The following is a 17,991-nucleotide window of genomic DNA, read 5'->3' as shown; positions in this document are numbered from 1 at the left end:
CTTTAGTAGATAAAGAGAACTTCATACAACTTTAACTTACTCTATCCACGTATGTGCTGGCTCATCTCTGCAATAACACTGCATTGCAATCTTTAAGTTCACTACACTGGGTCACGTTCTTCTTTGATTGTAGAGAAATTACAAGTCCAAGAGGAATTAAGGCCTTACCTCTCAGCAGGAGCACTGTTCCCTCTCTGCAACATTATTCTTTCAAATTGTCTCCCCGGGGCCAGCAGGAATGCTTTATTTCCTGGCGTGAGGCAGTTTAAATTCTTTGCTCTGGCTCAGAAGCCAACTTAAATGACTATGTAAAGGGCATAGCACTGTAGCATTCTGCCCTGACTTTGACGTATTACACGAAGGCCACTGTAATAATATGACAACATCCAAATGTCACCGAGGCCAATACTTGGGATGGAAAGCACAGGCATGCAGAGGGCTTACAGTCCCTTTAGCATGGGCAGCCACCATGTTTGTGTTCCATTTATAATACCCTTTGATCTTCTTTAGCTTGTGCTGTGTGGTCTCCTTGTTCAAATAATTGAACTCCTACGTATTTTTCAGGCTGGCTTGTTTATAGGAAAAGGAGTAAAGACGACAAAAGCTAGTGCTGAAAATCCTCGAGAGTATCTTACTGTAGATAATGCCAGGTGAGTAAATACTGAATGGATAAAAGTATTTTCAGAACCCTGCAGTATACTCAGCAGGTTGCTGGACCTTGTTATGGATGGAACATCCTAGGAATATAGACGCACAACCTGGGATATAAAGAGGCAAATATTTCAGAACTGTGTGCTGATCATTTGTAGGATTGCTTAACAATACTAAACGTGTACTTGGAGCTCTGAGATGTTGGCAGAGGAGTCCGTGAAAAGAATGGAATTAACTATTTTTCTCAATGACTGAGTTGAAATCTAGATGATAAAATCCATTTCACAACATAATTTGTACCCAAAATCATAGGCACTATCTCCGCCATCGGTTACATAATCTATTTGCAATAATCTTCACACGTGGGTGTCTCCTTTTGCCTATACATTTATGAGGGGGAAAAAAACTTCCAGGGATTCATGTCACAGAGAGGGAAAGTGAGTACTTAATGTCATTGGCTAACCACTAGAATCCTGTGGGCTTATGCGGAGCAATGCTGCAGAGATCATCTGCTGCAGAGACATCTGCTGTGTCCTGGCTAGTCCCACCTCACGCGTACATTGTGAGCTACACAGAGCACTGATAGTCTCCCATGGAGTTGAAGGATAGGGACCACAATGCAGGAGAAGTGACACTTCCCCTTTCTGTGGCTTCCTTCGGTCCCCTTATTCTGGAAGCAAAAGAGACAATACAGCCCAATGAGTTTGCAGAAGGATGAAACCGAATATGAAGATGGACTGGGGAAGAATAAGGGGCTTTGTTTTGTTTCTCCCAAACTCAGCAGTGTTCAGTAATCAGCAAGTGTGGCAAGAAATATTCTGAAAGTGATTGGAAAACGTATAGATTCATGCTTAGTGAAGCTTTCAGACATGGGAGTCCCACTTTAAGACTGAAATGATAGCTCATGTATATCACTTAATTATCTTCAGTTGGCATCTTGTTCTTGCAGGGTGGGAGTTTCAAAGTGCCAAAGTGATTTAGGCACATAAGTCCCATTGAAAGTCAATGGGGCTTGTGGGTAGAATTTCTAAAAGCAGCTAAGTGACAGGTGCTTTTGAAAATGTTACTGTGTGCTCTTAAGTCTAGTAGATCCTTCTGAAAATCCATCCTGAGAGAGAAGTCCTGGCTCCATTGAAATCAATGGGTGCTTTTCCATTGACTTCACTGGAGCCAGAATTTCACTCTTAATGTTTATTCTGTGTTAGCCTTGCAATAAGATGCAGTACCAAAATGAAGCTATTGTTTTGAATGTGATCCAGAATACATAAGTTCAGCTGAAAATAGAAACAAAATGACTTCTTTTAAACCCATCAGTTCAGTATGTGGAAACCATTAGCGGTGACTGACAGGACCTCCTGTGTTTAAGGTTATTTCCCATTGCTCTGGTATAATAACTAGATTCCTTGCTTCAGGTTCCGCCCACATCAGGATGCTGACCCTGTAAAACCACGAGTTCCTGCCTTAATTGATGGCCTCATCGCTTTTAAAAATAACGACCATGGGGCCTGGGCCAGAGGTGGTGACATTATTTTCCGCAACTGTGGGTAGGTGAATGTAATTACAGTTTATATCATTGTGCTCGTTACTGACATAATAAGTGGATCTGTAGGACAAATTAACATCAGACATTCCTAGTAATTTGCACATTCGTGTTTCTTCTTTTCTAGGTTTTCAGACAATGGAATTGGACTCACTCTAGCTAGGTAATTTCATTTCTCTCAATATGCTGTGTTTTTCAGGGTTCTCCACAATTTAAAACGTTAAAGAATGGAAGGTGAGGAGAGCTTCCCTGCTGATCACATTAAGATGCAAGAAAATCTCACATGTCCTTCCAAAACCACATCAGGTCTCTCCCATAATAGCCATTAATGAAAATGGCAATAAGGCATTTCAATTTCTTTGCCTTATCATGTCTGGGAAATATGTCATAATGTCTGATTTCCTTTTGGGCTGTAGATTCTAAACCCTTAGACTAAACATTCTGGTGTATGCTAAGGAGATTTGTATTCATTCTAGTCAAGGCAAGACCAAAAATGTCCATACCTTTGGTATATTTTCATGCAGAAGTAGCAGGAAAAGGCCCTTGGTGTGGTTGTAGAGTGGTTCTTCTGACCACATTCCTACTACTTTCAGGTAATGGAAAGGTTTGTTCTGTTGTAAACCAGAAACCTCTCCAAGATTAAATGTGATTTAAGAGCCTAATCCAAAGCCAGTCGCAGACAATGGGAATCTTTCCATTGACTTCTGTGAGCTTTGGATCAGACCCTGGCTCTGGGGTTTTTTTTGTTTTTTTCTCTTGTCAAAGAATTTGTAACTTTCTAATTCTGAACTAGAGTTTGGCTCATGATTTGTAAAATGCTTTAGGATGGAGGAGGCTATATAAAAATCAGACCTAACTGTAGTTGCCTGAACCACTGAATTAGCATTATTACGGGTGTTTAATACTAACTTGCTGATTTCTAAAGACTATTTTTTAATTCCTGCAGATGCATCTCTTCAGATTAAAAATGACTGTTTCAGAAGTGCAATTAAAAAGTTCTTTCAAATTATTCCTTAATTATTCTTTTGAACTATGTCACATAGTTACCTTCCATTTTTCTTTGTCTGATTCTAGTGATGGAACTTTCCCAACAGATGAGGGTTCCAGCCTGGAAGTTGCACATTCCATCTTTGTCGGAGAAAGCAACAACATTGGCTCCCAGGGAGGACAAAACAGCTACTGGGGTAGAGGGGCAAATGGAGAATATAGAACACTACCCAGAAACAAGTAGGTTATTCATCTAGCATTTACCCTTGATATTAGCATAAGAAAAATGTGATAGAATAAAAGCCTTTGAAATGAATGTGGCTACTAAAGGGTAATGTAAATGCCTGTTTAAATTTATTATACAGGCCATAACCAATGAATATCCAAATAAAACCCATTCTCCAGACAAATGCGGTGAAAGCTTTAACAACTGGATGTCTTTGATGTAATTTTTCTGCCTAATTTATCAGTCACTGGAGAGTGGATTAGAAAGTTTGAAAGAAACCAAGAACTATTTTTTAGGGCTACAATCACAGCTAGTGTCCGGGCTGATTGGCTGTCTTGGTGGGACACTAACTCAATTGTAAATATTGTTCTGCACCCAGACATGCCAGTGTGGCATCAGAGGCAAAGCTGGATAATTTCCATTTGAAGTGAAGAGGTGGGGAGACAAGGCTGCCTGTACACCTTCGCATCCAACTCCAAAGAGACTTTAGCGCGCATATTTGATCTCCCTTAGGGTATGTCTACATTGCAATTAAACACCCGTGGCTGGCCTGTGTCAGGTAACTTGGGTTCATGGGGCTTAGACTATGGGGCTCTAAAAGTCTGGTGTAGATGTTTGGGCTCTGGGACCTCATGAGGAGGCCCAAGCCCAACCATCTATAGTGCAATTTTATAGCCCTGCAGCTTGAGCCGGAGTCAGCTGACGTGGGCCAGACGCAGGCATTTAATTGCAGTATAGACATACCCTTTCCTGAGTCAGCATCTGATTCTTCATTCCTGACACAGGCAAAGCTCCCACTGAAGTCCCCAAACAAAAGAAAAATAGTATCCAGTTCCTTGATTTTCCTTTTCTAGTGGGTGTATGTTTACTTCCTTTCTGTCCAAACAACATATGACCCAGTTTGACAAAGAAAAGTCACTCAGGATCTCTCTTCTCTTTCTGGGACTGTAAGTTAGCTCCCTTTACAGGCAAACAGCCCCCCCTTCAACAGTCAGTGCACCCCCCCCCCCATATTTCTACAATTTCTCACACCTTGAGCAAATAGAAACTCCAAAACAATTGTCATTCATGACAAACCTCTATTAAGGAATGTTTTAGAAAAGCAACAAGTAACAATAGATGGAGTATTTGCTGGTTGGTTATAACATGCCTTGCATGCAATTAGCCCTTAGACCTGTATAGCCAGGAATCTCTTATTATTATGAAATTGAATCTCTGCAGAACACCCTGAATAATTAGAGCCACTATTATTATCAGGCAACTCTTTGGAATGCTCCATTGCATTTCAGAGTTCACCTTTTAATAACCTGTGTTTACTGGTAGGAACTGCGAAGCTGGAAAGAAGGACTATTGCTACCGGACACAATGTCTCATCTTTAAATAAAATACAATTCTAACCCTAAAGCGTATTTAGTCCCATCTGCTGAATAGCTACAGCACAGGCACTGGCATTGTAAAGGCCTGACCCAAAGCCCATTGGTTTCAGTAAGCTCTGGATCAAGGACTAGGGTTTCCCACATGGCCACCACATGTACCTCTGATTTCCCATTGCACTATATGCTAGGGTGCTATTTTTTTTTATGTTTTAATTTAGTGGGTTATCCCAGGCTGTAGGTGCTTTAGACACTTACAGTCAAATTCAAAGAGAGAGAATCTCACTCTTGCATCTCCCTGTATATAATACAACACTGCATGCAGCTGTGGAGTCCATAATCGATAAGAGGGTACACGTGTGCGTCCTGTTTCTGATGCTTGAGCAATCCAGCTTTACCTAAGTTTCTGAACAAATTAATTGCAAACATGTATCTACTGGCCCCCTTCGTTCTCTTTTATGAAGGTACTTTAGGCCATTCATTAATCAAACAGCACCTGGGTACAGAATTCAAACACAGAATTCAGTACTGTAAACAGGAAAAAAGGGGGATCAAGACTTACTTGAGACCCCAATGGCATCTTCTAGATTTTTGACATCCTGTGCAACATGACCATATTCCACAGGCCAACCCTGAAGATGTAATCTTACAACTATAAAATGTTATGGGCCATATTCTTGGGGATGACCATGTGATTCCTGAAGCAGCTTGTGGGGAGAGGAAAATCCAAGTTGTTCTAAGTCGAATCAGCTGGTGGCGGCCATTACAGTGGTGGGGGATCAGACTGATATAACAGTCCCCCAGCTATGCCTATGGCTGGGCTGGAGAAGTAGCAAAGGAGACACTACACTGACCCTACAGTCCCTGGGATTTCTCTGACCGAAGCTGTTGAAGGTGTTTTGCCCCTGCTGACTGGCTGTAAGGGGCAATAAGGTGGGGTGAGGCCAGATCCTGCCCTGGACTGGGATTTTGTTTCTGTGATCACTCACTTAACCACTGCTCCTCTTCTGAGCCTTAGCTGGGGAGAGCTGGGTGCCTCTTACAAGGGGATGAGGCTGTTCAGCACCTCATGGCCTAGAGCAGCGTGATCTTGATTTAGGGAGCGTGAAGAGGGTGTAACTGCTAGATACAAATGTAGTGTCTTTCTGTGCTTTTGGAGGAAAGCACTGATCTAGCCCACATGTCTAAAATGGATTTCTGTTCATTTTGAAACTTCCATAGGACGTTCCCTATCCGTGGCTTCCAGATTTATGACGGGCCTGTTAGGTTGGTGAAATGCACTTTCAGAAAGTTTACTCCCACTGCGGACCGATACTCAAGCGCCATCGGCTTCTTCATGAAGAATTCCTGGCAGATAAGCCCTCAGAACAATGTGTCCCAGATCAAGATGGAGAGAAACGTAAGTGAGAAAAATAGGAGTGCGGGTTTTGTCTGAGCTTGTCTGACTTGCAAAAGTCTTTAACAGTGCTGAGAGGTTTACTCAAGAGACATCTTACTTCTGGGTGACCAGAGATGCAAAATCTACATTGGTCGTTAACATAGAGGCCCAGATCTCAGCTGACGTAAGTCATTCATAGCACTATTCACCTTAACGGAGCTATGCTGATTTACTCTAGTTGAGGATCTGGCCCAGTGTTTGGGAGCCACACAAATCAAACTTCAACAAGCATGAGTGCCAGAAAGTTGTAGTACAATTCTTAGATACATAGAGAGAACCTTGGGCCTGATCCTGGGGTCTTCACTGAAAGTTCTGTGGATCACAATGATGATTGAGCCAGAGTAAGGACTGATGAATAAGTTCCAATATTTTTGTGCTGACAGGAGTTGTAAAATGGTTTACCTGTTCTAGCCTTTCTCTTGGATTCATGTGGCAGTCACGTCTCTTCAAGTTTGGCTTTTGAGGTTTTTGGTTCATCTGAGCCCGTAAAACTCAGAACCGAACTCTCACACAAAATCACTACAAGTTGCCTGGGTTGGGCTGAAACCATGAAGAAAAATTACTGACTTCCAGGTGGCTTCCTTCCGGGGATCGTAACAAGGCCCAGGCCTGCCCATAACAAGGCCCAGGCCCTCTGTGTGATTCATGAACCTCTATAACCTTAGCTCAAGGTTTGGGTTTGTTTGTAGGGAAGTTTCCACGGCTCTAATATTGACAGACCTCATTTTCTTTGGCTTAGTAGGCAGGTTTTCTGCCTTTCCTCCATCACGCCTTATCCACACAACAGGAGCATATTTTATGTAAAGGTTGTGTTAGCACAGTCACTCCTGTGGTTGCTCTTGTGAAAATATAGTGCACTTCATCCTTGTGCATTTAAATAAATCAGACCTCTGTATTTACCCATGTATGTCACACCTGAAGCCAGAACGAGGGTAAGGGATAATTTAGTTGTACATTCTTTTCATCCCTCTGGAGAACTAGCCACAATGAGGATGCAACATTCAGCATGGAGTGAGGAGTGTGCTTAGAGGGAAACATAAAATGCACAGGTCTGATCTTGCAGTGGATCTGAGGAGAGTGGGAATGTAACCTGAGTAAGGGCTGTCAGATGGTTTTTTTTTTTTTTTTTTTTAACTCCAAATGCATGTGTTTGCAGGCACGTTAGTGAATCATTACCTGTGGAAAAATTTGAAAATGCAGATGTGTAAAGTTGTAGCACCTTTTGAGGTCTCTGAGCCTGTTTAATGTCACTGCACCTTTTCAGGTCTGGGAGACAGTTTATTACAGGAACACCTTTAAGATCTGAGGTCTGCAAGGCAGAACCTCTCAGAGGAGTTATTAAATGCTGCTGCAATCTGAATTAAAGACAAACATGCTTAAATAACACATGCTAAGTGTATTATAAAACATTTGGTTACATTATCCAAGTAATTACTTCCTGTTTATCCATTCCCAACAAATGTCTCTTTACTATTCTAATATTTTGCCAACTCTTTGCTTTAAAAAAAATAAAATTAAATTGAAAAAGTTAACCACCTCTGCCATAGCAGTAAACAATAAAAACACCTTTCACTTCGATTCTGCTTTATCCAGATTGAATCCAGATCATCTGATCCTGAAGTAAAACTGTAAGGGCTTCTTGCATATTGCTATGTGGCCAATTGCTTTATTGGATAACATATAATTAACATAGCGCCCCTAAACTGTTTATTAATTTTCATATTTAGGCTTCTTTTTATTAATTTTGAAAAGTTCCCTAAAGGATGGCTTATTTTTACAGTCACTTCAGAAGATGCAAGTTGCATAGTGATATTAAAGCTATTAGTCATGCTGGGTGCATAATCATATTGACTGTTCAAGCTAATCAGCTCACTGATTAGATGACTAAATAATAAAACTAGTCAGGTCTTGCTTAATTACAATATAAAAACAATTGTTAAGTGGAACAGAAGAGCTAAACATTACACTCTACAAAAGTATTTTATTTACATTTCTGTTGACAAACACAAAGCTTGCATATGAGGGAAGGAAAATGTGTGCATTTACAGATAATAAAATGAATAACAAAGCCTTTTAATAGCACTTTGTAAGCAGTCCTCAAAACAGTCATTGGTCCTCTGCCTACACAAGATTCAGATGGTCATGTAGTGCCATGGGTTTGTGTTAGGGTGACCAGATGTCCCGATTTTAGGGTCTTTTTCCTATTACCCCACACCCCGTGTCCCGATTTTTCACACTTGCTGTCTGGTCATCCTAGTTTGTGTGGACATATCTATACTGCAGCTGGGACCAAGCCTCCCTGCCCAAGTAGACAGACTTGCTTTAGTGGGACTTGAACTAGTGGACTAAAAATATCCATGTGGATGTTTCAACCTGGACACTGAAGCCTGAGAGGCTGAGTTCCAGCCCAAGTTGGAACATCCATGCTGCTGTCTTTAGCACAGTAGCTTGGGTCCTGCTAGTGCAAGTGACTCCCCAGCTGGGACATTTGCTCCCAGCTGCAGTGTAGACATACCCTCCATGTCCCATAGCTAGAATCTAGACCGGTAGGAGGAAATATCATCTTTAGGTCATATGCAGAGTTTGTGCATAGTTTCCTAGGAAAGCTTTACATTGGACTATTCATAAATGAGGGAAAATTTTTTAATTAATAATAAAAATGTCAGCCCCAGACTTTGGGTCTGTCTGAGCTGTGCCAGCTCCTGGGGGAGACAGATGGTGGTATGTCACCATTTGAGCTCAAATGATCGTTCGGTAGCCCAGGACTGGTTCAGTCCCCTGAGCATGTTCTAATTTTGACTGTTAATGGCTCCTGTGGTGGTTTTTCCAGCTCCCAGGAATAGCTGAAGTTTAGAGATGGAGCTGGGCCCATTTACAGCAGGCTGTCAGCTCTTTACCATCTATGGATTTGCCCATGCTAGGCGAATCCCCAGCTCCCTGTTCAGGGCAGCTTTATGTCTCTTTGCATTGCTGGAAGTGCACAGATGAGTCATATTTGGAGGAGGGGCCTGGATCCAGCCTAATGACTCCCCATTATTGCGCACAATTGCTGAAAGGGAGTTTACGCTGGCAAAATTCATGTAGATAAGAGGGGAGCACTTCGTAATATAAGCAGTTGCCTTTATATTTAGACTATTCCGTCTTACCATGGTGTTTCCTGAGTGCCAGGCAAAACAGAAGTTTTCATGCACTTTAAAAATCGCAATTCTGATAGGGTGGATCCAAGCAGACAAATCCAGATCCAAAAAAACCAGACAAAAACCAGGAAGATAAATGTGTTGCCTCTTTACTTCAGTGGGATCTTTATGTTGACTCCAAAGGAAGCAGAACTGAGCCCTCAACTCCACTGAGTTCAATGGGCTTTGGATCAGACCCCATAGAAACTGATCCCTTATGTTGTCAGCCACATTTTTCTGTAATACGAGAGAGATTGTTCCTTCTTACCTGATTTGGGTCCCAGTCCTGCAAGCTGCTCCATGCAGGTGGACCCCCACCCTCTAAAGCTACAGTAAATTCAGGGGGGCTCTGCATGGGTATCAGGGTCTGCCTGCACTGATCAGTTTGCAGAATGAGGACCTTTAATCTCTGCTTCAAAATGAGAGTTTGGAGTTGTGACTGTAAAACAGGGGTAGGTCCACACTGGTTGACAAATTTCCCTAGTACCCTGGCAACCCACTTCTGTAAAAATATTAATGATTATGACAACGATGATGATGATCGTAGTAGACAGGGATATTATTTCTAGGTGTTTTGCACCATCCCATAGAATTCTGTTGAAAAGATGCTATTCCTTTTCAATTCCACTGGTTAATTTAACAAAAATCTATAGAAAAGATACAATTTTCTGTTGAAGCCTATAGGGCTTTTCTATAAGGGTGTGTAGGTGCATGTTCGTTCATTCGTGTGTGTGTGTGTATACTGTATATGTGGAGGTGATATCCATGTGATAAATTGGAGAGGCATTTGATGATTAAATTTGTCACATATCTGTGACTGCATCCTCCGCCTACTAATCCATCTCCCTATAGTTGCTATTCTAATATTCCAAACCCCTGAGTAAAGAGATCTTTATACCTATCACCCACCATGTATTCCATATAATTTATCACTCTAAATAGTAAATATGTATGTGAAGATCTTCAAAATGATGTCCAACTTCTATAGTCTTCACTTAGACAGAGTTCCCACTAAAGTCTGTAAGAGTCATGACAGCTAGAGATAAATCAGTCTTGTGCCCTTTATCCCTGTTCCCAAAACTTTATATCTGGAAGCTGATGCCTTTCTGTGTCTACATCTTTTTACAGTACAAAAGAAGGTATTTCCCAGTGTTGGGTCATAAATTAATACTGACCATTTCCCAGTTTACAAGTTTAGCAGTGATTCTTTTGTCAACATTAGTGTAACCTTTAATTTGAATTTTTAGAATAGCCATTTTATTTCTCATTCTCCTGTAAACTTTGAGAAAGATTAGGGTTTAAACAATAAAACCTTCTGTGTTGTGTCTGGAAAAACTTAGTGTGCTAATTAAATGGAAGCTGTACACACTGTACTTTGTTTTGAGGCCTCTTTTCTCTTACCATTGGAGTGTCCATATTTAAACCCAGGAATGCATTGGTGCAAGGTATTTATAGTAGAGCTTTGAACTGCAGGATAATGTTTACATTTTACTAATGTTGCCTCTTTTAGATATTACAAAAAAAGTACCCATCGGGATCCTTCTCCTTTGCCAAATAGCTCCTTTGGCAGAGGTTTCCAGCGGGGAAACAAGAAAAAAGTTGAAACTGCTCAAAAACAAAGATTAAAATTCAGTATGTTTTGATTGGTTGGTGGTGGGTTTTTTTAAAGGACTGATTCAGTAAGAGGCTAGGAGTTAGACTAGGAGAAGGAAAGAAAAGTGGTTATAGGATCTGATTTGATTGTAAAGTAATAGGAAAAACCTAGACTAAATAAAACATAGTTTAAGGGCCCATTCCTGCAATCTTTACTCATACAAGTAGTTGTTACCCCTTTGAGTAGTCCCATTTAAACAATAGGACTTCTCATGTGAGTAAGGATACTGGCAAGCTCTTATCCAGTGGGCATTATAAAATTGAGCTTTCAAAGACCATAGTAGGTTTGCTGCCTTACCTGCAAACCCTAGCTCAATGAGTAATTATTTCTTACTCATGTGAGTAGTCCCATTAAAGTCAATGGGACTAATGGAAGTAAGATTACTTCCTTGGGTCTGCATGATCAAGCCGCTATTGTCTTGTGTAGCGCACATTATTACTCAGGGATTCAGCAAAAAATACGTGACCTAAAACACTTACCTTCACTGTCGCCTTGTGACCTATTAATTTGCTTTTTCTACAGACACGAAAATAGTCAACGCCTTTTTGCTTAACATCCGCAGGTTCCCTGCTTTGTTGTATTTTTGTAACCGGCCTTACGCTCTTGCTTTGTTTAGCCATTTCAAAAACTGGGGTTACGCATAGGGAGCGCAATTGAGGTTTTAACTTCTGTTTTGTTTTGTCTGCTTTCCAAAAAGACGTGTCCAAATAATATATTGGAATATCTACAAAAGGGAATTTTGAAAAGAGCTGCTATTTCACACAGTTTTATGAGATTAAGTGGGAACATTTTAAAAATGTACTTTCCTGACATTTCCATGTAGAGGATGGTTGTTCCTTAATCATTTCATAGGCTTCCAGTGCCGCTTTATCCCCTTACAGTCACATTCTTCTGTTTATTACTTCAAGGAGTAAGCAGCAGGAGCAGATGAACTTCTAAGAACTAAAGATCCTGTTTTCATGAAAACATCCCTCAGCATTAAGAAACAAGGGAAGACAAAAATCCCAGTAAATAAACTTTATACTGTCAAAATTGTTTCTAAATCCAGGATGCCTCAGTAGCTTAAGTCTAGGTGTGGTGATTTGAACCCATAGGACTTTCTAGTTTAAAAGTGTTCCTGACTGAGCTATATTAACGTATGTCCCATCTATCCCCAATAATCAGTTATGGCTACACCAGTAACTTCTTTTTTGGCTCTCTCTCTTATAGGTAGGACTCAGGGTGTTTTTTGGCAGATCAGGCCAGTGGTTTGGAGACAACGATAATGATGGTGACAAAGTTTCTATTTTCCATGACCTGGATGGTTCAGTGACGGGATATCCAGACACCTTCATAGGGAGGGCAGACAACTACCTGCTTCGTCATCCAGGATGTCTTACTGTCCCACGGTGGAATGGAATGATATGCCGTGGGAAATATGCACAGGTAACACTGGGAGATTGTAATGGATCTGGAGCGGTTGGGAGAGGGTGTTTTTACTAATGGTCTGAATCAGGGCACTAGTGGCAATGAAGCATTTTACCGTCCCCAGTGCAATATTTCAGATCAGTCTTGCTGCAAGCATTAGTACCGTGGATCTGGTTTAGGTAGCGAGAGGAGGTAGCTATGTCAGCGGGAGATTAGCTCTCCCGCTATCTACACCAGCTCTTAGGTTGGCATAAGTACGTCACTCAGGGCTGTGGATTATTCACACCCCTGAGTGATGTTGGTTATACAGTAGTAATTCTGTAATGTAGACCAGGGCTTTGTTTAATATCTGGGGAAAAAGAAAGCAGACTCTCTATCCACCTCTCCATGCCCCTCTGTCGCCTCTAGAGAATATTTTTACAGCCATACAGCAAAGTATATAACCTGCTTTAAAGTTAGTAGAAAATCTTGCCCGGGCCCTCATGCTGAGCATATACACCCTGGTATGTCCTGTGACACCCAGCTAGGGTACTAAGGGAAAGCATGGCATTAATAATGTGTAAAACTTGTTTAGATTTGGACTGGAAGCCAGGTTGGAAGCCAGGTTTGGACTGGAAGCCAGCTGTCTAAGAGGCCTTGACTTAATCACTTAGTCTCACATGATGCCCAATCCTGGAGCCCTTGCTCCTTGTGAATGGGGCTCCAGAATTAGGCCCTTGACTTCAATTTCCCTATCTATAAACGGAGGCTTAGTAGTACTTATTTGCTTCTATAATAGGAAGATTAAAACGCTCATTTAGTTAGTATTTGTAAAGAGCCCTGAAAACAAGAAGGCCTGTCTTTGTGATAAGTAGTAGTATTAATCATATTTGACCTAAAGAGAAAATGAGAGAATGCAATTTGCTTTATATTGCCATTTCAGTGAATACAAATGTATGGGTTATGAGAGAAAATCACTAGTTTCTTGCATTCCTAGGCCCTTTTGACTAAAAACACATTAGTCACCCCAAATGTTGTCATATTTATTATTTACATGGCAACTATTAGATGCTCTGCAATCACATGAGAAATGGAACCATGAGGCAGCAGATGTACCTGGCATGATGTGGGTTGTGTTTATACAGCTGGTATCTGAGCCCGTAAGATGAGATGTGGCTCTCGAAAGGAGCTGTAATATTCTCCTCTGTACTTATGGGGAGATGGGCACTTCATTTCTGCAGTGGCACAGGGCAAAAGAGACATGCCATACGTAAGAAGAGTTATACTGAAAATGCCTGAGCCATTCATTAAAGTGACCTGTTCTTCAGACAGAATATCTTCATTTTGAATTATCAAAAAATGTGATCAAGACTGCCTCCCCTAGTGTTCCCCTCTCCCAAAATAAACTGATGGATATAAAAGACAGGAAAGTATATTTGGGAGCTGGGAATAAGGTCTTACAGGCCACAGTATGTACTGTGAGGGGACATGTTTCTTTAAGAAGATTCTTGTATGTCTGATGGAGAATACTGCACATGCACGTCTCCTCATGCATTCATTAGTCATCACGATGACAGCCAAAGTACAGTAGCCCAGAACAAAATCTGCCGAAGTTATTCAAGACTGTGCAGTGTTAGAGGTGCCCCCATACAGCACTGATTAATCAGGTTTGTTTTGTCAGTGGGGAGCAGAGCTATTTCAAAGGATAAGCCTGATCTTGCCCCATTGAAGTCCAGTGAGTTTTTGTTGCTGACTGCAGTGGAAATAGGATTGGGCTCATATGTATTAACCCCATAAATCAGATTTACTCTGTGTGTGTGTGTGAGTGGCATCCCCATCTCTGGTAACTCCAGGGTTAAATTCAGAATGATAAACAAGTTGGAATCTATATTTTTATTTCTATTTATACTCTTCCCATTATGACAGGTTTCAGAGTAGCAGCCGTGTTAGTCTGTATTCGCAAAAAGAAAAGGAGAACTTTTCTTCCCATTATGGCACTCTACAGGGTGAGGTGGTTTTTCCACCATAGAAACCTTCCTTGGCTGAGTTCAGGCAATAATAAACATTCACTTCCCTGGGATCTGTCCCTTTACCAGCTCCTTTCACCCAATCAGCATCCAGTTGGGTGAATAAAGTACATACTAAAAGCTTCACTTCATGAGCCCTTAGGTGGGGAAATCGATATGAATCTGAAATGAAAGCAGCGAAGATCATTGGTTCTACATAATAGGAACTGATTTAATTTGCAGAATAGTCCATTTGAGTACTTTACTGCAACACCAGAGTTGCTGGGTCTGATGATTTGTGTGTGCTAAATCTGGCACTATATATTTCAGTGCAAAAGAGTAAAAGAATGAACCCAATCATGGAGAAAGATGAGGAGGCCTTTGGTTTACTTTAATCTTAGAAACGCCATTACAAAATGTGCTTTTCTTTCCCCTCCCACGTAGCTCTCAAAGACAGGACATCCTATTCATCCATGGCATAAGCAGGTGAAAGTGCCATTTCAGTCACAGCTGAACTGAGATGAAGGTATTTAGCTTAGGGACGGGCAAACTAGGTCATATGAAATATGAACCAAACCCTTCCTTCAGAGCTTAAGCCAAATATTTTTTTGAGAAAGTTTTGATAGTTCAGTTCACTGCTTTTTTGTTTGGCTTTTCCCCCCTTGGCTTTGATGAGCACCCGAAGTGGAAATACTATAGAAAAGTCCATTCCTTCTGCAGTATTTCTAACTCACCCGATTTTGAGGACAACCTGGAAGCTTTTCATTCCTGAGAGTTCTCTGGTCTGATTCTCTCCCCTCATGTTGCTTTTCTCTAGCCTACCTGACGCATCGCTGTGTGAATTCCAGAGCTGTCTTTGTTCCTAGATTCCCTTACTCCCACCTGTAAGCAGCCAGCATCACAACCCCTTCCTTGGCCTGGTTTCAGATTGCTGCCTGGAGAGGGCTGCCAGCAGGGGTCCCTGAGGAGCACCAGCACTTTCATTTCCAATATTGCCAACTTCACATGCTCAAAAATCATGAGATTAAAAAAAATGCTGGAGTCTTTTATTTGCTTTCTAAGTTTTGAGCCTTTCGGAGTCAATGTTTTCATGCTTTACTCTGCTGGAAACCTCCTTTCTGTTTTTAATGAAAACTAAGCTTCTCCAATAATATGATTCCATGAGCTAGGGGTTTAAGAAAACTACCAAACCTAACAAGACTCTCAATAAAATCATGAGTGTTGGCAACTCTGAGTTTCCTACAGAGTCTCTAGGACACACTCAAATTCTGTTGGTCCAAGAGTGACTTGGGCGCTTTAAAATTGTTAGACGTTCTGCCTGCCCAGTGCCACGCTGACTTCAGCTGAGCAGTTTAATCCAGGTTTTTATTCTCTTCTCACATGCCTTCCAAGCAGCACCTGAGGAGTTAATCAGAAGAAGCTGGGAAACCTTTTTTTTAAACTACTAATTGGCAGAATAAGCTATTTTCTGATGTAAGCACTAAAAGATAGGGGAATGCAGCAGAGTTGAGGCAGTATAATTTATGGGTTACACTAAAATAGATGTCCTGTTATAAAAATTTAGAGCAATTATTTATTTTTAACAAATTCACCTCACTTGGTACATTTTTCTTCATTCTGTTGGGGTACTCATCTAATAGAGGCAGGAAGTCGTTCCATCTCTCTTAATGCTTTTATTTTGTCAAACACAATTCTAGAGTGGATATTTGCTATTGCATCCTCTGATTAGTTATATATATATTTTTCCACTGGCATCTGCTGACCTATTCAAAACCTAGTTATCCAGTTATGACTTTGATATTTCCATCATCATTCCTGAATGCATACACTATAAAGCAGCCAAGAAATATTGCAGGTAGCTGCTCTCAGAATTTTTCTAAACCAAGCTAGGAAAGGATGCTTTTTGAGGAGATAGAGAAGTCTGTAGAATCCATTAGGGCTCAATATGAATCATTGGGATTTGAGGAGGCTTAAAACCGCCCACGGTTGAGTCCTTGGAATGAAAAGCCAACAAGCTCTTTCTAAGCTAGTTTGTGTCTTAAGGTTCAATTAAGGGATCCCATTCTGATCTCAGTTACACACCAGTGTAAATGCAGAATAACTCTGCTGACTTCAGCAAAGCACCTCTGGAGTCATGCTGGTGTAATAGGTATCAGAATCTGTCCCAGCATGTTTTATGGAACTAAAAAGAGATCTTCCAAAGGAATATTGAGGTCTTCAGTATCACTGGCCATTGCAAGCTGTATAACTCCCTCCGTAGACTAAAATTCTTGTCAAGGGAAATAGCCCTTCATTTGGAAGTTGCATGATCCTGGAAAGCTGGTGTGTATGGGGTCTGAAGAAAAACTGCACCTTAGATCTGACCCAAGGTTTTGCCCTTAATTTTGAACTTTGGATTGAGGTTTGATGCCCAAACCCATCAGTCAGCACTATACCAGGAATAAAAACAGTGGCTGAATTAGATCATTAGAAAGGAAACAGATCTTGCCTCAGTCCAGAAGTCAAGAATTTAGTGTGTGTGTGTGTGTGTGTGCACGTGCACCTTGAATGTTGCTTATCTTCACACTCTTTACCCAGATGGATAATAAATAACGTGAGCTGTAAAGAGAATTTCTCAATAATCTCTCAATGTATATTGAGATGGGACTAAATCCTTCTGGATTAGACTGTTAATCACAGCTAAATGAGTCATTATAAGATTCTCTTTAGGATTCTTCTTACAAAATAGCTGCCTCTTCCCCTTGTGCTAGACCAGGCTCTCATCACTCCTCACATTTTAGAATATTTTGCCCACTTCACTTCCTGCTGTTGGATTTTTTTGTTTGTTTTAGTTTTTTTTGTTAGCTGTAAACATATATGCTGGAGCAAAGGGAAGCTGGGTTTCTTTTATTCTAGAACAAAGTTCTCTTGCTATGTCTCTTCTTCCTCCTTGGAGAGAGATGATTAGTTCACATATACCAAAGTTCTTGTTCCAGAAATGTATGGAAATTTTTTTTTCAGTTTCAAGAGTTGAGAGTAAAGATATCCTGGAATAAAGAACTGAAGAAAAGGAAAGGGACTCTGTCATGACACTATAAGAAGAGTAGGCAGATATCTGTGTCTGTGTCATGTTTTCAGGAGACTGGCTGCATTGGGTAATGATATGCAGTCTACAGATATGTCTACACGGCAAAGAAGAACCCAGGGCTGGCCCATGTCGGCTGACTCCGCCTCGCAGAGCTCAGGCTGTGGGGCTGTTTCCTTGCTGTGTAGGCTTCCGGGCTCAAGCTGGAACCTGGGCTCTAGAACCTTTTGAGGTGCGGCGGGGTTCCGGGGCTTGAGCTCCAACCTGAGCCCAGAAGCCTACACAGCAAGGAAACAGCCCCACTCCAGCAGTGTGAGTCAGCTGGCACGGCCCAGCAGTGGCTGTCTAGTTGCTGTGTAGACTTTTGACTTCAGCCAGCTCAGTAGTAACCAAAAGTAGCAGTAGTTGTTGTTGGCTATTTTGGGGCTATATAAAATGGACTAAGTTCAGTCCACAGAGAGCAGGCTTCCAAATCATGAAATCACCGCTG

The 17,991-nt window shown here is 41.2% G+C and overlaps 1 protein-coding gene across 7 annotated transcripts in view; it reads left to right on the top strand.

The window, feature by feature from the left end:
• Positions 1 to 17,991, top strand: part of LOC140895014 (cell surface hyaluronidase CEMIP2) — an 84,542-nt gene that overhangs the window by 22,492 nt on the left and 44,059 nt on the right. For all 7 annotated transcript variants that reach the window (XM_073304100.2, XM_073304094.2, XM_073304092.2 and 4 more), the window contains 6 exons: positions 565 to 650; positions 2,064 to 2,195; positions 2,319 to 2,354; positions 3,266 to 3,418; positions 5,999 to 6,176; positions 12,255 to 12,470. In XM_073304100.2, coding sequence (XP_073160201.1) covers positions 565 to 650; positions 2,064 to 2,195; positions 2,319 to 2,354; positions 3,266 to 3,418; positions 5,999 to 6,176; positions 12,255 to 12,470 — 801 coding nt within the window. The remainder of the gene's footprint in view (positions 1 to 564; positions 651 to 2,063; positions 2,196 to 2,318; positions 2,355 to 3,265; positions 3,419 to 5,998; positions 6,177 to 12,254; positions 12,471 to 17,991) is intronic.

This window comes from Lepidochelys kempii, chromosome 10 (genome assembly GCF_965140285.1).
Source record: "Lepidochelys kempii isolate rLepKem1 chromosome 10, rLepKem1.hap1, whole genome shotgun sequence".
NCBI classification, from domain to species: Eukaryota; Metazoa; Chordata; order Testudines; family Cheloniidae; genus Lepidochelys; species Lepidochelys kempii.
The sequence above is the reverse complement of the archived record's forward strand: the minus strand, read 5'-3'. Positions and strand labels throughout refer to the sequence as shown.